This window comes from Zosterops lateralis (genome assembly GCF_965231275.1).
Source record: "Zosterops lateralis genome assembly, chromosome: 6".
NCBI classification, from domain to species: domain Eukaryota; kingdom Metazoa; phylum Chordata; class Aves; order Passeriformes; family Zosteropidae; genus Zosterops; species Zosterops lateralis.
Genome location: NC_139761.1, coordinates 26,453,169 through 26,474,295, shown reverse-complemented (window position 1 = coordinate 26,474,295; position 21,127 = coordinate 26,453,169). Strand labels below are relative to the sequence as shown.

The window sequence follows — 21,127 nt, the reverse complement described above, 5'->3', positions numbered from 1 at the left end:
TGTTTTTTTCTGCTTGAAGGGAACATAGTCCTAAACCTGAAATTACCAACTTGAAGCCATTTTAATGGAAACAGACTTAAAAAGAATCATAGAATAGCTCATGTTGGAAGGGATAGCTCTAGGTCATCTAGTTCCAGCTCATGGACAGGGACACCTTCCACTAGATCAGGTTGCTCAGAGCCCCACCCAACCTGGCCTTGAACACTTCCAGGGTTGGAGCATCCACTGCTTCTCTGGGTGACCTGTTCCAGTGTCTCACCCCCTCATAGTACAGAATTTCTTCCTAATATCTAGTTTAACCTGTTCTGTTTCAGTTCAAAGCCGTTCCCTTTTGTATCACTACGTTGCCTTGTAAAAAAGTCCCTCTGTGTTTTGTAGTTCCCCTCAGGTACTGGAAGGCTGCAATTAGGTCACTCTGATGCCTTCTTTTCTCCCAGCTGAGCAACCCAAATTCTCTCAGCCTTTCCTCACAGGAGATGTGCTCCATCCCTCTGATCATCTCATGGCCCTCCTCTGGAGCCACTGCAGCAGATCCATGTCCTTCCTGTGCTGAGGATTCTGTGCTGGATGCAGCACTGCAGGTGGGGTCTCACCAGAGCAGAGGAACAGAATAGACGCAAATGTTTTTCATAGATTGTCTCTTTCCTCGTTAAACCCGCCAGGCTGCTTTTGTACAATGTAGGAGATGCGTTTTAGTGCAAAAAATATGTGTTCCAATCAGTGTTAAATGTTAAGCATATTTTAATCGCTAATTTTGACCATTACCTTTTCATATTATGATGTCAATACATAAATACATATTTTTAATAATTTACATTTAGATTTTGCACTAACTTGTTGGAATGTAGTTGCGGTGTGTTTTTGAGTCATATTACTATTTCTTTGAATTCTTGTCTCTATTTCTCAGAAGTGTAAATGTCCAGGAGAAAAGAAAGAAAAAAGTAGATCCAGTGAAATTCTACTCTCTATGGACTGGTTAAATGTTGGGATGATCGAAATGTGCAAATCCAATGCTGCTTAACAGCATAATTTTCTTTATCGCTTTGGTTTCATCTAAGTCTGTTTCTACAGACTTTTTCTGTACCTGCCATGCACTGAAGTGACCCACTGGCATGAAAGAGATATAGAAATAGGTACTGGTGTAATAATTTATAAACTGTATGTCTTTGAATAAATGCAAGTGCAGTTCTTTACTGTTAGTTTTGAAGAAAGTGGATATTTCAGCAGAGGGAAAGATAAGACCATTAATTCTGAGCCTTTGCCTTTTCATATGCTCTCTGGCTTGTCAGAACTAATTTCAAGTTAGTAACCACATGTGTGTATATCATGAGAAAAGAACAACACATGTAAATTGGAATTTAACAGATGGTTAAACAGAGCAGAGAGTGTGTCATTAAAATTTTTTGACAAAACAAATTCTTTCAGAATTAAATTTGGACATATGTTGCAATTTTGCCTGCTAAATTAGGTTCTTGAAGACCTATCCCTGACTGGAGTTTACAAAGCTGAAAGGACAGAGATGTGTCTTTTATCTTGTCCTAATAAGAATATTCACACATGCTCTGCAATTCAGAATTCTGTGGTGGTTTTCCTCCAGTCCCATTTTCCATATGAAGGACAAGCAAGCAGAATATTTTTTTCCTCTATTTTCTGTGCAACTGAACAATCTACTGAATACTTGACTACTGACCACACAAAAATAAATCATATTTGCTAAATGTAACTCCTTATGCCTGGATAAAACCAATTCTTTGTATTTGGAAAGAAAAAGTGGGGGAGTGGTTCCTCCTCCATTCCCAAATGTTTGCAGGTATCTTAAAGCAAGAGCTCTAATTCCTGCTACTGTTAGGAACTGACATCCGCTGTGAAAGAAAACACCTTAAACAGAACTCTGTGGGGTGTTTTGAGTGAAGTTTGCTCAGTTCCAGTTTAATTCTACTTCTTGTAAACTTCTTTTAATGCAGTTGTTGGAATTGAGGTCTGTGCATTCCTAAGTGATTATCCTGAAATTTCAGGTAGCTGTAGGTTCTATAAAATCATGTTCATTTTTCCATCTCTCTGAAGAAAAACTTGAGTTTTCAGGCAAAAAGTCAGTATTTGAGTTATGCTGAAAACTTATGTTTGTTTTATTACTGTAGTCATCACAGCTGCATGGTTTAGTGCACCATGGGTTGGCAACAGCAAAGTAACTAAATTGAAACTCTCCAAGACCTGTTTCAGAATAGCCTTGAGAAAACAGTTTAACATGTTTTGAACTTTTCAGTGGGTTTTTAAACCTTTTATGTGCCTCCAAATTCCTTGGTTTAGTTCAGGAACAAATAAGTGTCATGGAAGAAATTCTACTTTGTGAACATTTCAAACCTAAAAAGCAGTGACATCTGGTGAGAGGAAGTCTCATGGAATTTCAGTCCCAATTTCCAGACTAAAAGCTACGTAGAGCATAAACAAATGCATAGTACTTTCAATACAGAATATGCTATTTAAGGTTAGGAAAGCACATAGAGAACTACATGAATTTTTAAAAATTCAATCGCCTCATCCTTAAAAATTATTACTGAAATTGCATCTGAGTTCACAATCATTACCATGTATCTGCATGTACCATGCATACAATTCTAAAATGACTGTGCATTATTTTTCTGCTTTTTAGCATTTTCCCATAATAACATTTTGTTTTCTGGAAGAATAAAATATCACACATGCATACAGTTCACAGCTGTATGTTTACACAGGTGTCTGAATAAGTGCTGCCTATTTAACTTGCCTTTCCTGAGAAAAAAATATAATTAAGAAAGTACCCCATAAATTGAAGACATATGATTGACTTGTAGCAGTATGTTCAAAAAATTTGATAGAAATGTACTTTTAAAACTAGGTGCTATTCCATCATAATGGATATTTTTTTTATGTATGAAATTTGAAGGTCAAACAGAACAAGAAAAAAAATAATTTCATAAAAACTATGAATAATAACATGCGGAGCAGTTGCTATTACTTCTGGATTAGTGACTATTTCTCCATTCTGCCCATTTATAGACTTCCTTTTTCATGCACTTTGATAGTAGAATGGAAAAGTTGCTGAACTGGAAATAGCAGTAATATTTTATATATATATATAGTGAGTATATATATATATATGCAGTGAATTGAAATTTAACCAAACAAAAATACCAGTTCATACAATTATTTCAGATTTTCAGAAAGTGTTTAGATCTCACTGTGTTTTTGGTGCTTGAGCTAAAACATAATTTGTATAGCAAAATCAGCATTTCCTATAGACTGTTTTATGGCATGTCTGTTAATTGATTAATATTATTAATTTGTTCAGTGCAATTATGAAAATAATAAGAAAATTATGTGAGTTATACAGGTTGACTAAAAGTGTACACCATATATATGTGGAGAACGGGGAGTTTGCAGCTCATTTATTTTTAAAATATGCTGGTGCAAACATCACCTGCTGGTGGCAGCAGACGGGGGTAAGATCAGTCTTTCTCGAGCTACACTTACAAAGAAAGTAGTATCTTAAGAACCTATTTGCCTAGTATAATTATTTCTGGTCCTGGCAAATTCAATATAAATGCCCAGTCCCATTTCTAGGAGAATCTTCTTTGCTTGAAAGCATTCGGAGAAGTCTCAGAACACGATGCTACGTGTACTTTTCTATTAGAAGAAAAAACTAATAAACCAAAATGAACAACCATAGCTGTCTGCACATTCTCATTGTGCAAAAGGGCATTGTGCAGCCCAGTCATAATGAGGCAGAAAACAAAGGCAGGGCTTTCTGAGTTACAGGGATCCAAGGATCTGAATCAGAAATATCCAAACATGCTTGTTCTCACATACAGGTAGCTTCTGTAGCTGTAGATGACACCTTTCTCTACTGTGCCAGCCCACAGATGACTATGAAAATCAAGTTTCAACCTACTGTGCAGGTGGTCAAGTTCTGTGATATCTCTTCTTATAGTGCAGTTGGGTCGGGACCCATGGTGCAAAATCATCTTTTAGATGGTTTTTAGTATTGTAAAGTGATCTCTTCACTATCTTATCTGTTTGGTCTTACAGAATTTTCTGTATTTAGGTGTCTCTTTGTCCTGTTATCATAGAATAAGAGTCAAAATCATTGAGAAAGGCAGGAAGCAAAGAAAAAAAGATTATCCAGAGTGAGTAGATTTCCTGTTCAGAGTCCTTGTTCCCTCTGGTGAAACTCTGAGCTTTAAATCTATTTCCTTTCCCTCCTGTTCCCTATTCCACTCTCCTATCCCTTCCTTTCCCCTTCCCTTTCCATCACTTTTAATAGTGAATGAGTTTACAAATAGCCTTCAGAAATTAGTCCATATCAGTCATGAAGTGGTTTGTATCCCCAGACACATCTCTCCAAGACCTGTTGCTGGCCATGGGAGAGGCTTAGTGCTGGTCAGAGGAGAGGCTTGGTGTTTTCCATGCTAGCATAGTGATGAAGAACAGCCCGAGGGAAGAGAAATTAGAGCTAAAAACAGCCAGAAGCCTGATTCCTGTTACTAAAGCAAGTGAAATTACGAATGCACTTATGAATGTTTGCATTTTCCTAAGCCTTCATTCCAATGTTGCCCTCTTGCTGATTTTTTCCAGTAGTATTGCTCTCCTCCAGTGTCTTTCTTCAGCCATTCTGTTGCTGTTGTCTGCGGTTTCAGACACACTCAGCCTCTTCAGTTCACTGGGGCAAAGTGCCTCCAATAATATGCCAGTATGCCTTGGCAGACCATTACAGTGCTTGCTAAATGTGCTTTTAAAATCAACTCTAATGTTACACAGATCATCTTATGGAGTCAGTGCAGTACAGTGATACACTAGTTCATGCTGATCAGCAATGGTCTTAGTTCTTAACATGCCAGAAACTTTTTTCTTTCTAGAACTGACAGAATAATAATCAATCCCCTCTTACTCCTGCATGCATATTTTGCTTTTTTAATTTTTTTTTCTCCACAAAAACTAAGATGTATTTAAAATTCAATTTCCTATATTCTGATTACTGGCTTTTTCAATCTGTTTCCTAGCATCTGTTTATCTTTCACCCATATTTAAGCTTCTTGTTTTCTTGTAGCTCCTGCTGATCTTTCATTTCTTTTTTCCTCCAGTCTGTAGTCCTTGGACTTCTGCTTCATCTGCTTCTTTTCACAGCACTGGTGAAATGCTTAGCTCGTGGAATAAAAAAGTGACATCAAAACCAGGTTGTGTTCCCTCATCCCCAATCCTAAAAAGATACACTTGTTCTTCAATCACTGAGCTTCCTTGGAAGAATCTTGTGCAGGAATCTATAATGTTCCTGTGAAATATTTCAGTCACTTCTATAGCATCTTCAAGACAATATCTATGCAGATGGGAAAAAAACTTACCAGAAGTATTTTTTTTCCATGGGTGCAGTCAGACTGCAAGGGTTTGGACTTGCCCTTAACACTGTAGATAGATAATATATTAGTATCTACTTATATAAAGGGGGATAAAGGCCCTCCCTCCTCCCTTATTTTCCTCTCTGTCTCTCTATCCTTTCTTTCCTTTCTCTCTCTTTCTCTATCCTTTCTTACTTAAAAGAGTAAAAAAAATGTGCCTTAATTTTACATGTTGGTGTCAATTGATTGCACAACAGGACTGGATATCCATTTTTAGGTGACCAGTAAATCAACATGAAGTGGCAGGATTTTATCCACATCATGATTGAGGAGGAAAGAATTTGCAGAGTAGCTACTGAAGCCATTGTTTATCCTTGTAGTACACCAAGTATCTTATTTTAATCTATATTAAAAATGAATCCCCAAAATAAATAAACCATTTTACAATGCACTATTAATGTGGTAGCTGAATGTCTGAAACAATGGCATGCACACGTTTGATAGTGTCTTACTGACATGAGAAGAACTCTGCAGGTAGATTGTTGTTGGTTTGGAATTTTTATATATTTTTTAAAATGTTTGTACTGATTGACAGAACATCCAGTATTGCAGTACCAATATTTAAGGAAGAAGCTGAAATTATCGTCTTTCTGTTAGAGAGAGATGTAAGAGTTGCAAGGCAGTGAGATACTGGCTGTCACTGACATATTTTGTACAATACATGTGAGAAAGTTCTTCTTATCTGATCTATTGTGAGGTCATATTGCTTCTTGATACATGTAATCAATTTCTTATAATCAGCTTCCATAATAAAAAGGAATAAGCTCATTTAGCCCCTGGAAAATTTTCCCAGAGAAAATGTTAAGATTTCTCCTAAGTGATTAGCATTTATTTGCAACGAAACTAGAGTGTGAAATTGAAGCGAAACATTATTTGCCCTAACTTTGAGCTAAGAGTTGCACCAGTTTCTTTCATTCTGCTATGACAGGAGAAACAGCTCAGAATGTTGTATCTCGCTGCCTCTGTCTCTACTGAAAGACCATTTAAAATCCAGATTAGTATTCAGCTAAGCCTAATCTTGATTTTGCTGTCTTCCAATTTAAATGATGTTTCACACTATCTCTTTGAAGAAGCATTTTGGAACAAGACACCATCTTCTTGCTAAGATAGTTATTATGTATCCTTCACCATCTGAATTTTGCAGCTGAAGAGAAAAAAATATTTTTTATGTTTGCAAATGTTTTGCTTGCTCTTAGCCATTAGAATGACAAAATTTACTTTATCCAGGAAAACTAAATAACCCTCCCAAATGTGCAAATCAAAAAAACCCCAACAAACCACTCACTCGTGTGCTGAAAAATCAGCATATAAAGGTTGCCACTGTGTACTGCTGGCTTTCTGGAGTGAAAATTAGGACAACAAAAGCCTAAGATGGTGTAGAGCTAATAAAGGATGCTGAAATAATGATGAGTTAATATGAAGCAGCTAATTTGTTTTTGTCCATTTTAATGCTAATTTCTGTACCACATCATCTCCCAGACATTGTTACACACTTCAGGGTGAACCTGTACTGAGTTAGAAAGGACCAGGAAACACAACTGCTCATCACAATATGTTTGACTCTCTGAATACATTCCTCTGTCTCTATGAGTCTGGCACTACACAATTGTTTTCAATGTCTGTATATGTTGTAGTGTAGAATTTTTTTTCTGTCATACCTCATAGCAGTTATCTAATGGAATAATTTCCAGCTAGCCTCCCTGCTTTTTGTAAGTGAGAACATAAAATTATATGAGCTAGGAGCATGTAAATTTAATGCACTGTTTTGGGTCAGACTTCACTTTTTTGTGGTTGAATTTTTTCGTTTTTCTTTCATATACATCATTTAATATTTATCTATATTACGTTTAATCTTATATGTTATTGCTTTTTTTTTTTTTTTCCTTGTGACATCTTTCAGAGTTTATATTTGTCTCAGTATTTCAATACCTTCTACAAACCTTTTCCAGTTGATTTTTCACCCATTTTTCTGGTCATTGATCAGTTTATTGAGAAGCATAGTCTTAGCAGAGGTTTCTGTGCTTGTGATCTGCATTTGTTCTTCATTCCACTGTTTACTGTTTCCGTTATTTGTCCATTCAAGGATTTTTGTTCTTATATCATGGCTATTTAGGATCATTTAGCCTTTGGCATTGGATCTTGTCAAAAGCATTTTGTTGGAAAACACCAGTAGTATGCTTTTCAGAAGCAGTGGGGGGCATCTTCCTCTAAAAAAATGGTGTTGCCTCATTCTGCTACAGTTTCCATAAGTTTTCATGACGTAAACATCATGTGAAAGGATCTGTCGAACCTTTCTTTACAATGTGATATCCTAAGAACAAAAGAAATTCCAAACATCAGATCATGCACACCACAAACAGCAATTTGCCCATTTCACCTGTGGCTGCTTGGAGATTGCCTGGGTATATAAAGCCCAGATCTCATGGGCTGTTGGTTTGTTTCATAGTCTCTCCTGCTTGTCCATCACTTTCAGACAGATCCTTTGCTAAATCCTCCAGTAGAATTTCTGCTTTCCCTGTTTTGTCACAATAATTTCCAGTTTCTGGCTGAACACTTGCCTTTTAAGTTCCACATTTTCCTTCACCTTGTATTAGAAAAAGAAACCATAGATTAAAAAAAAATATTATGCTGGGTCATTGTGGTGTCTTAAATTCTGATTTATTCACATAATCAGGAATTAAATGTCCATGGTTGGATTTCCACAGTTAAAAATTGATGGTCTGGCTTTGCTGCCATTAAAGCCTTGGGGGCAGACTTTTTAATGGACTTTAAATCAGTCATGTTAAAAATTGTAATCATGATTCATGTTACTGTTCATGATTAATATTGGAATTACTGTGCAAGCCTCTTTGGTCTGTATTCTAAAGGAATTGAGGCATCATCTTGTTGCCTATCAAATTTATTTTCTAAGAGTCTCACATATGAAATAGGAGGCCAAGCAGTCTGTCCTGGTTTAGGATAAATTAGGGGAGACCCTCCAAAGGAATCCCCTAAAAACAAAACCTCTACCACCCCTCCCCCAACCCTGGGTTTGGGAAGGAATTTCTCGAACAGAGTGGAAAAAAAAAGATTTATTGACAAATGAAAAAAAAACACTCCCTGACACAAGGGAAAAGAAAAAAAAAAAAGCTCAGGTTACTGTGAGGGAGAGGGCGCAGAGCTTCTTTCGCAAGCTCCAGAGATCCTCAGACTTGTCAGGTCAGGTCCGGTGCCGGTCCAAAATCTTAAAGGGGTGGGGGGGCGGGGATAGAAAGGGAAAAGAGGGAAAGAAATAAAAAAAAACAAACAGAGGTGGCAGAAAGAGAAAAAGAGCAAGCAAAGCAGCAAGCTAATCAGCAAAAAGCCAAGTGGCAAAAGCCAAGCCAGAGCAGCCAAAAAGCCAGCAGCCGAGCAGAGAGAGAGAGAGAGAGTGCCAGCCGAGCCAACAGCAAAAGTCCCAGCCCCCCCGAAAGGGGGGAGACGGACGGGACAGCTGTTAGACATAACAAGGTAGTCCACGATATGGGATAGGAGGCACGGTCAACTCAGGACATTAATGGGCTTTAAATCAGTCACGTTAAAAATTGTAATCATGATTCACGTTACTTTTCGTGTTTAATATTGGAATTACTGTGCAAGCCTCTTTGGTTTGTATTCTAAAGGAATTGAGGCATCACCTTGTTCCCTATCAAATTTATTTTCTAAGAGTCTCACATATGAAATAGGAGGCCAAGCAGTCCTAAATGAAAAATTGTTCAATTTTAAATTGTTCAGAATTTTAAATATAATAATAGAATAACTGCAAAGGTGATATTTTTGAAACACAGTCACAGGGAACGATATGAAGAGAAAAACTTAAATTGAGTCCATTAGAATTCAGCTCTTTCAAAGCTTTTTGAAATAGGTTTATTTCTTAAATCATATAGGAAATCAGCAACAGGATCAGTGTAGCATACATAGGCTTACTGTGATATTAAATTCAATTTGCTCTATATGTTACTGACATGAGATATTTCAGGTTTTTTTGCATTGACATAGTTTATCTTTGTAGTTGATACAGTTAATTACATTTCCAAGGAAAAGTATAATGGGCTTTATAATTTTTCAGAGAATTCCTGAGGCTACTGAAATGGAAATGACATTATAATGTAACTTGTCTGTGTGAGACATTCATTTTCACTGTATCTCTTCAAGAAAATTCAGAGCTTGTTAAATAAGATGTTAAAGTTTACATCATTAGATTTCAAAATCAGCAAGCAGACAAAATTATTTAGTGGTGGTGTTTCTCTGGGTTTTTTTGTGGCATTTTTCAGATTGAAATAAATTATTTACTTGACAGACAGGTGGCTGTATAGTGATTACAGCTGATTTTAACAATATGTGACAGTAAGGGAAATTAGAGCTCATTAACATTCATTCGACCCAGTGTCTGCACCACTGATCAATGGCTGGACTATGCTATGGCTTAAAATGCTTAATGATTCTTTGTTTGACTGGAGCTGACTGCTATTGGAGGAAAATGTGGATGATCTGATAGCTGGCAGAGGGAATGTGGCCTGTACTTTATAAACAAGGGAAATGTGAACAACTGGGGAGCAGAATGAGCGCGAGAAGCCTTTCAAGGCTGGTGGTGATTGATAAACTATATTATGGTTGACACAGACATTCCATGTTTTGCATAAGAGTGTTAGCATCTGACTGAGCAGAAAAGCTGGGGAAAGTGAGATTGTCTGTGAGATTAGTGGAAGGTAATCAGCCATCTGTTTGCCATAATGCACTTACTAAAGATGAAGATAGAAAGCATATGTGTGTATGTGCTTACACAGGATCTCTCACCTTTTATACAAGTATCCATGACAATGTAAGACTGTATATAAAGAATTAACACAAGGCAAAAAATATGCTTGATTCATCTATTTTTTTTTTCTCCCACCAGAAGGAATGCAAGCTGGTTGCTGTGTTGTATAGTTCTTAAATGTGCCCTTCAGCAGACTGAAACAGTAGTTTTTGAAGTGGCAGAAATAAATAATGGGTTGAGTATTTTTTAGAAATAATGGTATCATAACTCTCAGTATGATTGTGATGATGAAAATAAGGTTATGCCCCACAAATGTTGAAAGATGGACTTTTTATTGATCAGGACATTTGATATTGCATGTTCATCTGATTTGAAATCAGCTTGTTTGTATAACTCTTCTTTGTATAGGAAAGGTTTGGCTTAAAAAAAAAGCTGGAATGTGATTTAGGATGGCTTGCCCACCTCAAAGTGTCATTGATGCTACCAGGATTTTGTGATGCAGAAAATGAGACAGCATAGCTTTTAAGTTGTATAAAGCATGTTTGGCAGTGATAAGGTCCTGCTTAGAAGGAAAAAAAATCCCTTCTTTGCCTCATTTAAAAAAAATTTTTTGCACCTCTAAAAAATTTATTCAGTTTTGGATGTGTTTTAATACTTATTATAATGGTTTACAATTCAGTGTTTGTACATCTCTCAGAATCTGGAAAAACAAAATACTCCAGAAATATAACAAAATTTAAGGCCAGCATTTAAATCAGTCACTTAAAATACTCCATACTTAAAATACTTCATACTCAGTGTAATATATGACCCCAAAGCATTGTTTAACTTCTTTTCCCTTATTTTTAGTAGAACCAACTTGCGATCAAGAGTGTTTCAGCAAGATTTATAACTCCTAATTTGCATAAAATAGATATGTCTATGAGGTTGGCTGCTGCTGGGCCTTGTTGTTTGCTATTTCGTACTTCAAAATTAGAATTGAGGAGAACCTTTCAGTTGTCCTTTCTCCCAGCACACTTGGATAATGGTGCCTTTTTACTCTCCCAAGAATCAATTTAAAAAAGTCTGTGTCCTAGTGTTTGGATTCAGTCATTTCTAGCTGCAAGTTTCTCCTTTCAAGCATTTGGGAGCTTTTTAAATCTTTCACAGACCTTGCTAATTAGTATCTGCAGTGTATTTAATTACTTTTGTAGTACTTTTGTAGTAGTTTTGTAGTACTTTTGTAGATTCTTTTTTATAAAGTGTTTTAAATACTAGGTAAAGAATTATTTATTTTAAAATTTCTCCACGTACTCTTAATTGAAATGTTGCAACTTCTTGTGATCTGGCGGAAAAGAAAGAATGTAAAGGACTTGACTGTAAGAGCTACTAGGATTAAGGAGGCATTAGCTGTAGTGCTGGAGAGCCACTCATAGAGAGTCAAGCACAGAGCAGCAAAAAACAGGTCAGCAGGTTCCTAATGGTTGCTAATTGCACACTCAGTGCATGAAAGCTGCATGTCCGCTCTGCATGCAGCATGGACCAGCTTTTGTTTGCTTCTGCAGGAGCGTGTTTTCATTTCTCTTTGCTAATTGCTTTAATGTCCTTACTAGAGCTGAGTCATACTCTGTAAGAGTGCCAGGGGTTATTTTTTGTGAAAAAACGACAAAGCAAGAGCTGCTTTTCCTGTGCTTTGGTATCATTTAGTGATTCTCAGCCAACTGTTTCTCTGATGGCACATTTAACAATAAACACGCAGAAATAAGGACCACATGTGTTTCACCAAAATTTCACTTTCAGGAGAAGATAATGTAAGGAATATGTTTAAAATATTAAGATAGTTTTGACTGTTAGAACAGGTGAATTCTACGCCTTAGAACTGGGGCTATGATCAGCAATGTCTCAGACAAAAATGTTATTATACTGATTTTTCTAACAATTTATGTTGAGCATTTACAGCAACAGAGTTTAAGCTGAAAATAAGTGATGTAAAGAGATGAACTTAGAAAATACTCAGTAACCTGAAATGTTAATTCATCCAGCTTTGCTGGAGAACTTTTTCTTTAACACCATTTAATTAATAATTTTTCAAAATTTGAGCTAAAAGAGCTGGCAATTGTACAGCAGACACTGAGAATGTTTGGATTCTTCTTTTATTTCCTTTACTTGATTGCACTGATAGAAAATTTTGTTCTGAAGTGCCAAATTTATATTTAGTATAACTGAATATTTTGTTTTGTGACCGTGATAGACGTGCAAGCACTGATTTACTAAGTAGTGCCATGGTACGAAATTAAATAAAATTAACACGAAATATAATTTTTTTGCCCTTCCTGGCTATGACAAGTGACATTGTGACTGGATACTTCTTTGATACTCTCACTGCAGGAGTAGTCCCTGGGTGCTGAGGCTTCACATGAAATATTTAGGAATATAACTCACAGTGTAGTAGTCACAGTGTTGATTTAACAGTGAAAGGTCTGTTTTTTCTACAATCTTATAGATTTTATGTTAAGTAAGTGAAGTTGTCTGGGGTTATTTTTTGGTTTGTTTGTTTTTTGTGGGTTTCTTTTTTGTTTTTTGTGCATAGGGTTTATGGCAGCCTTCTTTATGCATAGTACACAAGTAACTAGAACATACAGAGGAAGAGGTACAAAGTAAAATGATTTACTTACTTACTTTTTACTGTGGGTCTCATAAGTGTATACTAATGACCCCGCATTTGGACTTTCATAAAGTCACTTTGTAAAATGATGTTTTAATTTTAGGTACATATTTTGACCTTGGGAATTATTATACCTTTGTTTTGCTGAGTCGTTGTTTATTGCAACCGTTCTTAATCTAACAAAACTGCTAGAATTTAAAGTTCAAAACAAAAATCAATAAATCAACCACATGTACTCAATAATTGCTTCAAGTTTGCCTGCAAATTTTTTGTTATACATGGTCTATAGTTGAGTGGACAGTTGGGAAATTTAAATAAATCTTGAAATATTCTGTTTAGCCCTAAATTTCAGGCCAAGGAATATGTTCCAATATATACTAGTTTACAAATACCAGTCTTGTATTAACTTGTGGAGTTTGGTAAAGTTCTGCAGACTTTGTCAATGTTAATTTATCTATGTTGCAGTTGTAAAAAATCAGAACATATTTTCCTTAATAAAAACTATAATTTCCAATGTGATTGGAAATTAGATGAGAAATTACAATTGGAAATTACAAGCGGAAATTACAAGCAGAGAAATTAAGTATTCTTTACTTTCCTCATACAAAGATTGTTTTCAAATTAACAAAGTTATTTTGAAAAAGTCCATTTAGTCTTGAACTTCCAGTATAGATTTTTAGGGTGAAGAATTTGTTTGGATGTGTAATACATCTCAGACATTATCATTTACTGCTTGTCATTGAGCATTTTGTTACTAAATTTGGTCTTAACACAGCAGCGTGTTTTCTTTTTATCTTTGCAGCTATTTTTGAAAGAAGTATGGTTTAGACTTTCGCACGTTAGCCATGGATGTAGCACTTTCCCCCATGAGAACACAAGAACTGGATCCGATGCCATCTGATGCCTCTCCCATGCTCATAAACATGACTCCTACAGTGGAACGAGAAGGGGAAGGGGATGTCCTGAAGGACCTTGACTCTGGCCAGCAGTATGAAAAGCCTCCTCCTCTGCACACTGGGGCTGACTGGAAGATTGTTCTCCACTTGCCAGAAATTGAGACCTGGCTTCGGATGACATCTGAAAGGGTCCGGGATCTGACCTACTCCGTCCAGCAGGACTCGGACAGCAAGCACGTGGATGTGCACCTGGTACAGCTGAAGGTAGGATGGATTTTATATCACAGAACTTCTCAGTGAAGGTGTCTCATTCAACTCTGCTGTTAGTAAAATAAACCAATGGGCTTTGCCTAACTGCTGAAGCATGTCTTAAATGCCTGTGTTAAAAAGTGAATAAATCCTTTTAAGGGAGATAACAGAAACCACTTTATTACCAGAATTTCTGCAATGTTATTTGCTCATCACTTAATTCAGCAGTCATAACCATATTCATGAACATGTTCATACTTCAAAAGCAAGCAATAAAACATTATCAGTAACTTGATTGGACATCTCACAAGTGCCCAGAAATATTCCCACTGATTTTAATGGGCTTCTGTACCTAAAACTCCCAAACAGAATTCCAATAAAATTCCTAACATTCCAGTAAACAGGGCCACTCATTTAAAATTCAAGGCAAAATTCAAATAATTAGTGCCTGGGACCATAAGTGTATGTTCATTTGCATGGCCTGGTTTGCTGCAGCAGATGAAGCATGCTTTTGAAGGTGTCAGTCTCCAAAAATAGCACAAATGTTATCTCTTCAGGCTGAGCTGTCTTCAGAGTTGCATTCTGAGGCCTGTTTATGTGAACAGTCTTCCTTCATACTCAGTGCAGTGGAATTCTATTTGTGTTTATTTTGGGACCGTAGCTGTAAGCTGTCTTAAAATACAACACTGTTATACTAACACTAACCAGGGTGTTTGTACTGTAATCAGTCCTAACCAAAGGGAGCTGATCTTGATTTCTTAATGGTCCCACCATTTTACTGAAAAGATTAGGGTAGGTATTGCCAGCTTTTGACAGCAAGAAAGGACTAAATCTGCAATCTGCTGTAAGTTTTTAGCAGATCCTGTGAAAAGGTATTTCTGCAGGCAGACATGAGAAGTCTTGCTGGGCTTGGTGCTAGTCCTGAGCTGGAATTGCTTGTGGCTGTACTACCAGCAGCACTGAGCTGAAACTGGAGGTCTGTGGAGCTTGAGGGTGGTTGCACACAGCTTTGGGCTGGTTCAGAGCACAAGCAGGACTGATTTGTGCCTGCTTATGAAAGGAGAATATTGTGTTCATACAACTCATCCTCATATGTCCACTAATACATTTTATTTATAAATGGAAGTCAGTGAGTGAAGAGCATTCCTCATGGTTTTTCTTCTTTTTAGAGTTTATTTGTGAAGTCACAAAAGTTGAGGGGAGTTAAGAAGATACTTTCCTAAGGGTTTTATCTATGTAAACAAATGAAGCAAAGTTTTACCAAATGTATTAGGAATACAGAGCTTCTGTAACCTGCAGACCTTTTAATCTGTATATAGACAGAAAGAAATATGGCTGTAGAAGAATTTCACAAGTGTTGTGAAATTATTTTATATAGTATAATATAATATAATATAGACTTTAGATAATTTTTTAATATTTTATCTACTATATAACTAACTAAAACTAAGCAAAAGACAAAACAAAACAATCCAAACCAAACAAAAAAGTCCAACTACAACTTCCTACAGATATTTCTTTTATCTTCTGCCCTCTGATATTGTTCCTGAGGGGCTACTTCCCAATGATGTGTGTCCTTCTGGAACTGTTGTGCCCAGACTTGGCAGTGGGCTCAGTGTGAAGCTTGACCATTGCTGAGTAAACTGGAAAAAGTGTTTCGCATATTTCTCAAACAATACATACCAGTTTAGTATTTTCTTGCTTTCCAAAACAGCAGGAGATGGTTGATTAAAATTCAGCTTGTAATTCACTGTAACACCCAATCTCCTTTCCCACAATATAGTTTTTTCACCTCTCTCTTACCCATGAAATTTTACATGTAGGATTTTACCTTTGTCCATTATTAATCTTTTTATCTTTTATCTCATTCCACAAGCTTCTCCTCCAAGCACACTTATTGTTTTCATCTGTAAATTTCTGAAGTTTTCTTTCTGCTCTTTTGTCCAAATCATAATGAGAAAAATGAATTATACAGACTCTGGATAAAAGTCTATAACATAATGGTTTTTGAATATAATTTTCAAAATGCAAATGTAGCAGTAAGACAAGCATTTTTTTCATTTTCTCATAGTATATTTTCCTCAGCTAGGAGATGCCTGATTCCATTTTCAAGAAGCTTTCTATTTATTTTGGATGCTTAGAGTGGATTTCTTTCCTCTGGCTCTCTGTTGGCTTGTGGTGATAAGACTGGTTTGGGGATCCAGGCCATAGCAGACTCTTCATATTATTCCTTGGAAAAGTGTTCACTACACAGATCATCTCTTTGTCTTGTGAAAATTTTCTCAGTATCTCAGCTGCAGATCTGTCTGTGCTTCTGCTCTTTCTGTAATCAAGAGCATTGCTTTCTTTATTGTGGCTTGTTCCCTAGGGATGTTGGTATTTGCTGCTAGCCTCTTTTCATGCTACATGACTTAGGGCTTTACTAACCACCACTGATCCTTTGAAAATACTTGTTTGTCTCACTTTGGCAATGCCCTTTCTCAGAACAAGTCACATAGCATGAGTGGGAGGTTTTTCTTATATTGTCCCTTGGGAAATTTCCTGGAAAGCTCAGCTTCACATGAGTACTCCAGGAAGACAGTTGGATGACCTGTAGCTCTTCAGATTCCAGAATGCCCTATATGTGCTTTGTATGGACACAGAAAGAGCATTTATATTTCACTGGAGATTCAGTTGCCTTCTAAAGAAAGCTGGATCGAATTAAGAGAGAAGGCTGCTGGTTAGAATAAAATAAGAGGCTCAAAGAATTAGGAGGTAATGAAAAGTAGAAAAAAATTGAGAAACAATAAGAGGTTCCTTTCTGTTTCTGAGTAGAGAAGTGAGCACTACTTGGTTAGTCTGCTGTTATCTATGTATCAGGGGAATAAAAATAGCTAAAAGCTGAAGAAGCCTTAACTGGTAGCCCCAGTGATAATGGAAGATCTGGCTTGCATAATTTATCAGGATAAATGAATAATTAATAAATGTTGCAGACAGCATTCTGGACCCTTTTAAGCTTGGACTTTCTTTCTGAAGAGGCAGGAAAGGTGACCAATAAAAATTGTTGGAATTAATGTTCTTGTGACAAAGAAATTTGAATATTCCTTGGAGAGGTAGAACATCAGCACTGGATAGTTCATCTAGGCTTGGGGAAAACAGATTGGAAAAAAAAAAGACTAAAGAAAAGGCGTATGTTGCATGATAGATTCACTTGAGTTCCATATACATGACCTTTGGAAAGGAATTCTGAACATTGAGTAAAGTATCTAAGCCCTCCCCTTAAAGCAAAGGGCAATATGAACAACTCCTTTAATCAGCTTGAGTTTCTAACAAAGCAAACACCTAACAATACACTGAGCAAAAATTCTGCAACCTGAGATATTTCTTCTGAGGATAGAGATGCATTCATTAGTTCTCAGTGACATATTTGGACATAGAAGGGTGATGTGTAATTCAGGGAATTTGTAGATATGAGTACAATAGCATCTGCAATGCTGTGGGGTTCTTAAGGTTGTCCTAAAATAGACATTTAGATTGTTCAGCAGTCAGGAGACTCGGAAGAAAAAGGTGAACATTTGCCTGTAATTAGGAAAAAAGTGGGTCTTCTGCCACTTGCAATTTCTTCTAGTTCTAAAATAAAATCTCTGTAAAATCTCATTTTCATTTGGATATTTACACTTTTGAAACATATACTTACTCCAAAATTTGTTTTAGATGTCACCAAGACATGAATGAATAGATGCACAATTCTTACTTCTTCCTCTCCTCTCTCCATATTGCTCCTACATAAAAACATGTTGATACAGGCTGTAGAAAATGAGCTAATATATGCTCTACCAGTGGTCTCTGGAGAAATATTGAGTGACTATTAGATTCCAGCACAGATGTTACCTATTACAGTCTCCTCTAGCCTGTATCTTAGTCTGATTAAAATATAAATGTTTACTGGATACAATGCTAGAATGATATAAATTTCATAATGATGAAAAAATTTTGTATGTCAAGTCATTGCGCAAATTCATTAACAAAAAACATTTGCTGAGAGTATATATTATGTTGTTTAGTATTTGTGTATGTGGTGATGATAACACACACTGCTGTTCAGATTTCCTGGAAAACTATAAATTAATACTATTTCGATGATGTGACTAAGATTTAGTACTGTCAGCTTTTAAAAGGAGAGGTCATTGGCAGTATATAATTATCTTTATTCAAAAGTAAGTAATGTGAATTTGTTATGAGAGCTGTGACTTTGTTGCAAGATTTTTTTTATGAATATCTATGCAAATATAGATGTGTGTGTAAGCAGTGCCATGTAAATCCTAGCAGTGATTTTTTTTCTTGACAATTTGTGTGAGCCTGTATGTTACAAGGTAGAATAATATTATGTACTATAGCAGTCACCTATTTATGGTCTGTGTACTATGGTGTTCATAGGTGTTTTCTTGCTTTGCATATTTCAGTTGCATTGGTGGATGTATTTCTTATAAGCCATTATAGGGGCTGGGTTTGTTACTTTTTCAGTTTATAATTACATGTCACTTATAAGAAATATCCAAAACCTCTAATATAGCATAAGGGAACAGTCACAGTCAGGCACAGAAAATGGCACAAAATGTAAGAAATTTTTGAGTTTGTTACATTATGTTTAAAATTTCCGTATGAGCTTTTATTATGGGAGAGTTACAGAAGAAATTTCAGGTTATAGGATGATTACAGTCTGAATGCAAAAATGTAGCATGAATATCTGAATGACATAACAAAGTTGCATTTTAGTAAAAACAGGTTCTGAAAGTTGGTGATTTTTAAACATACTTGGATATTTGCCTCTTGCATTTTGTGAATTACAAAATGAAATGCCTTTCTCTATAGTTAGCTCTTAAAAAACTCTGCTGTGAATTGGTGTGATTCCTTTGTAAATCCACAAAACAAACAGGTTCTATGTAATTTCTTGTGGAGAAAGCAAAAGGAGAACTAATACCTGCCAGTTTCTCCCTGTAAATGATTCCCTGGAGAAAGACAGCAATTTTCATGTAGTCAGTTATGATTCTAACCCTTTCATTTCAAAAGATGGAGCACTTCTTTTTTTTGGAATCTTTTGTATTTCTTTTTGAAAAACACATGTAATTCAAAAGACATAAAGCAGCACTGCATTACAGCACTACTACTACAGCTATCATAACACTCCAAAGTTCTGACAGAACATTTATAAGTTTTCACAAAATATAAAACCTACTAGTAGTACATTGCAATTTTCCTTTCCCACTGAGCAATGTACTTCCTTTTCATAATCTGTGTTAGCTGAGAAAAGGAATCACGTAAATGTCTGAGCTATATTCTTTTATTCTCCTCAGCTGGCTATGGAGCCATACATGCCCTTCACTGTGGTTCCATACTTCAAAAGGGACTCGAAACAAGCTTCAAGATACAGTCTTTTCTTTTGGTGTCACCTTTCATCTCTTTGTGTTGAGATGAATACATTTGCTTCTGATAAAAAACAGTGCAGATATTCCACAGGCAAGAAAGCAAGTTTCTTCAGAATAGGTTCTGTAGATTTAACCATAGCTTACCTACTAATGTACAAGGAAAAGATGATTTTCTATCTGCATTTCTAGTGTGATTGTTTGCTGAAATAATGAAATATATTATTTTTATAACTGACAGACATATATGGGCATATTTATGCATAATTATACTCATATATGTATCTTTGTAGTACTCCAACAGAAATACAGTGCCACTACTACCTCAGCATTTGCATATGGACTTATTTCTCATGCATTCCTGATTTTTCTGAAAAATTCTTCCGAATTATCTGCTCTATAGTATTACAGAAACTGTATTACAGTTCACTGTAGTGCACCATTAATGTGTGTAAGACATCTGTGTTTGCAGTTCACCTTGTGCTTCATAGGTTACTCTATGTCTGTATGTCTATTTATATACTGACGGAATAAAGTCTCCTGACGTGACAGAGTACAGTACCCCTTGGGAAAAAGAAATTATAGTCAAGGAGAAATGTTATATTTTAAATGGTCCCAAGTATCTGTACTCACAGTAAAGTATCCAAAAGGCCTCACAAAATAAAGAAATAGAATCATATTTTAAGACTATTAAGCTGTGTGGGATGAACGAAGTGGCTGATGCACCACACATGAGCTTGTATGAACAGTATGGCTGACATCTCTTTCTATGTCTCAGCACTGTCCAGCAGCTGAGCAGACAAAATCATCAAATGAAAGTCTGAAAAATCATTAGCCAACTATGCTCTAACATCACAGAGCTGAGATACTAAAATAAACATTCTTACTTACTCTTCCATGGGTATTTTGATGAAAAAAGCATGGCTAACATCCATTTAATTAAATCCAGGATTTTTAGGCAATAAATGAATTTTACAATTTGGACATTTAGGAATATTACCAGATACTGTAAGACTCATGATAAAACAAAGGGAAGAGGGATATTTCCAAGGGCAATACAGTAGGATTTGTACAGACATGGTACCACTGTAGCTAGTCTATGTTTTCTTTGCTAAGGTCATCTGCTCTTCTTTCATACAATACTTATGGGGACTTCCCAAAAGTTCAGATGCCTCCTTTAACAGTTTAACTGGAGAAAAAACAATTTACTACACATTTGTTTATTTTTAGGTACAGGATCCCTTTTTCACATGGGACTAGGATCTTAACTTGAAATAGATAATTTTGATATATTGAATTAAAATGCCAGATTTTACACAGGAAAATGGGTAACCTCACATGTATTATTACAAATATAACCTTCTCTTTAAAAAGCACTTTAAGTATTCACCTTGTTTATGAATCTAGACCAGCAGTTCAATAAGAGGAATTAAAACAGAGGTAAATAGAAGAATACATGGGAAGGGAGCTACTCTCTTTTCTCCAAAGAAGCATTGCATTTCTGGTTGCATATAGGATTGTTTGCTTTCAAAAACCTCACAAAATTCTGAATGCTGTATTACTTTCAACTTTAGATAGAATAAGGAGTGCTGAAGACATTTATTTTTTTTACCACATTACAGTTTAAGTTATATACTTTTGATTTTCATCTGAGATCCATAAGAATAACTTCCCTGTCTCAAATCTGTTCAAGATTCAGTTTTGATCCTAATCATGAATTAAATATTTAT

The 21,127-nt window shown here is 36.0% G+C and overlaps 1 protein-coding gene across 1 annotated transcript in view; it reads left to right on the top strand.

Moving 5' to 3' along the window:
- AKAP6 (A-kinase anchoring protein 6) overlaps positions 1-21,127 on the top strand; it is a 254,431-nt gene that overhangs the window by 31,817 nt on the left and 201,487 nt on the right. Inside the window, exon 2 of the mRNA XM_083862864.1 lies at positions 13,653-14,010. Within this exon, the coding sequence (XP_083718990.1) occupies positions 13,696-14,010 (315 nt within the window). The 5' untranslated portion in view covers positions 13,653-13,695. The remainder of the gene's footprint in view (positions 1-13,652; positions 14,011-21,127) is intronic.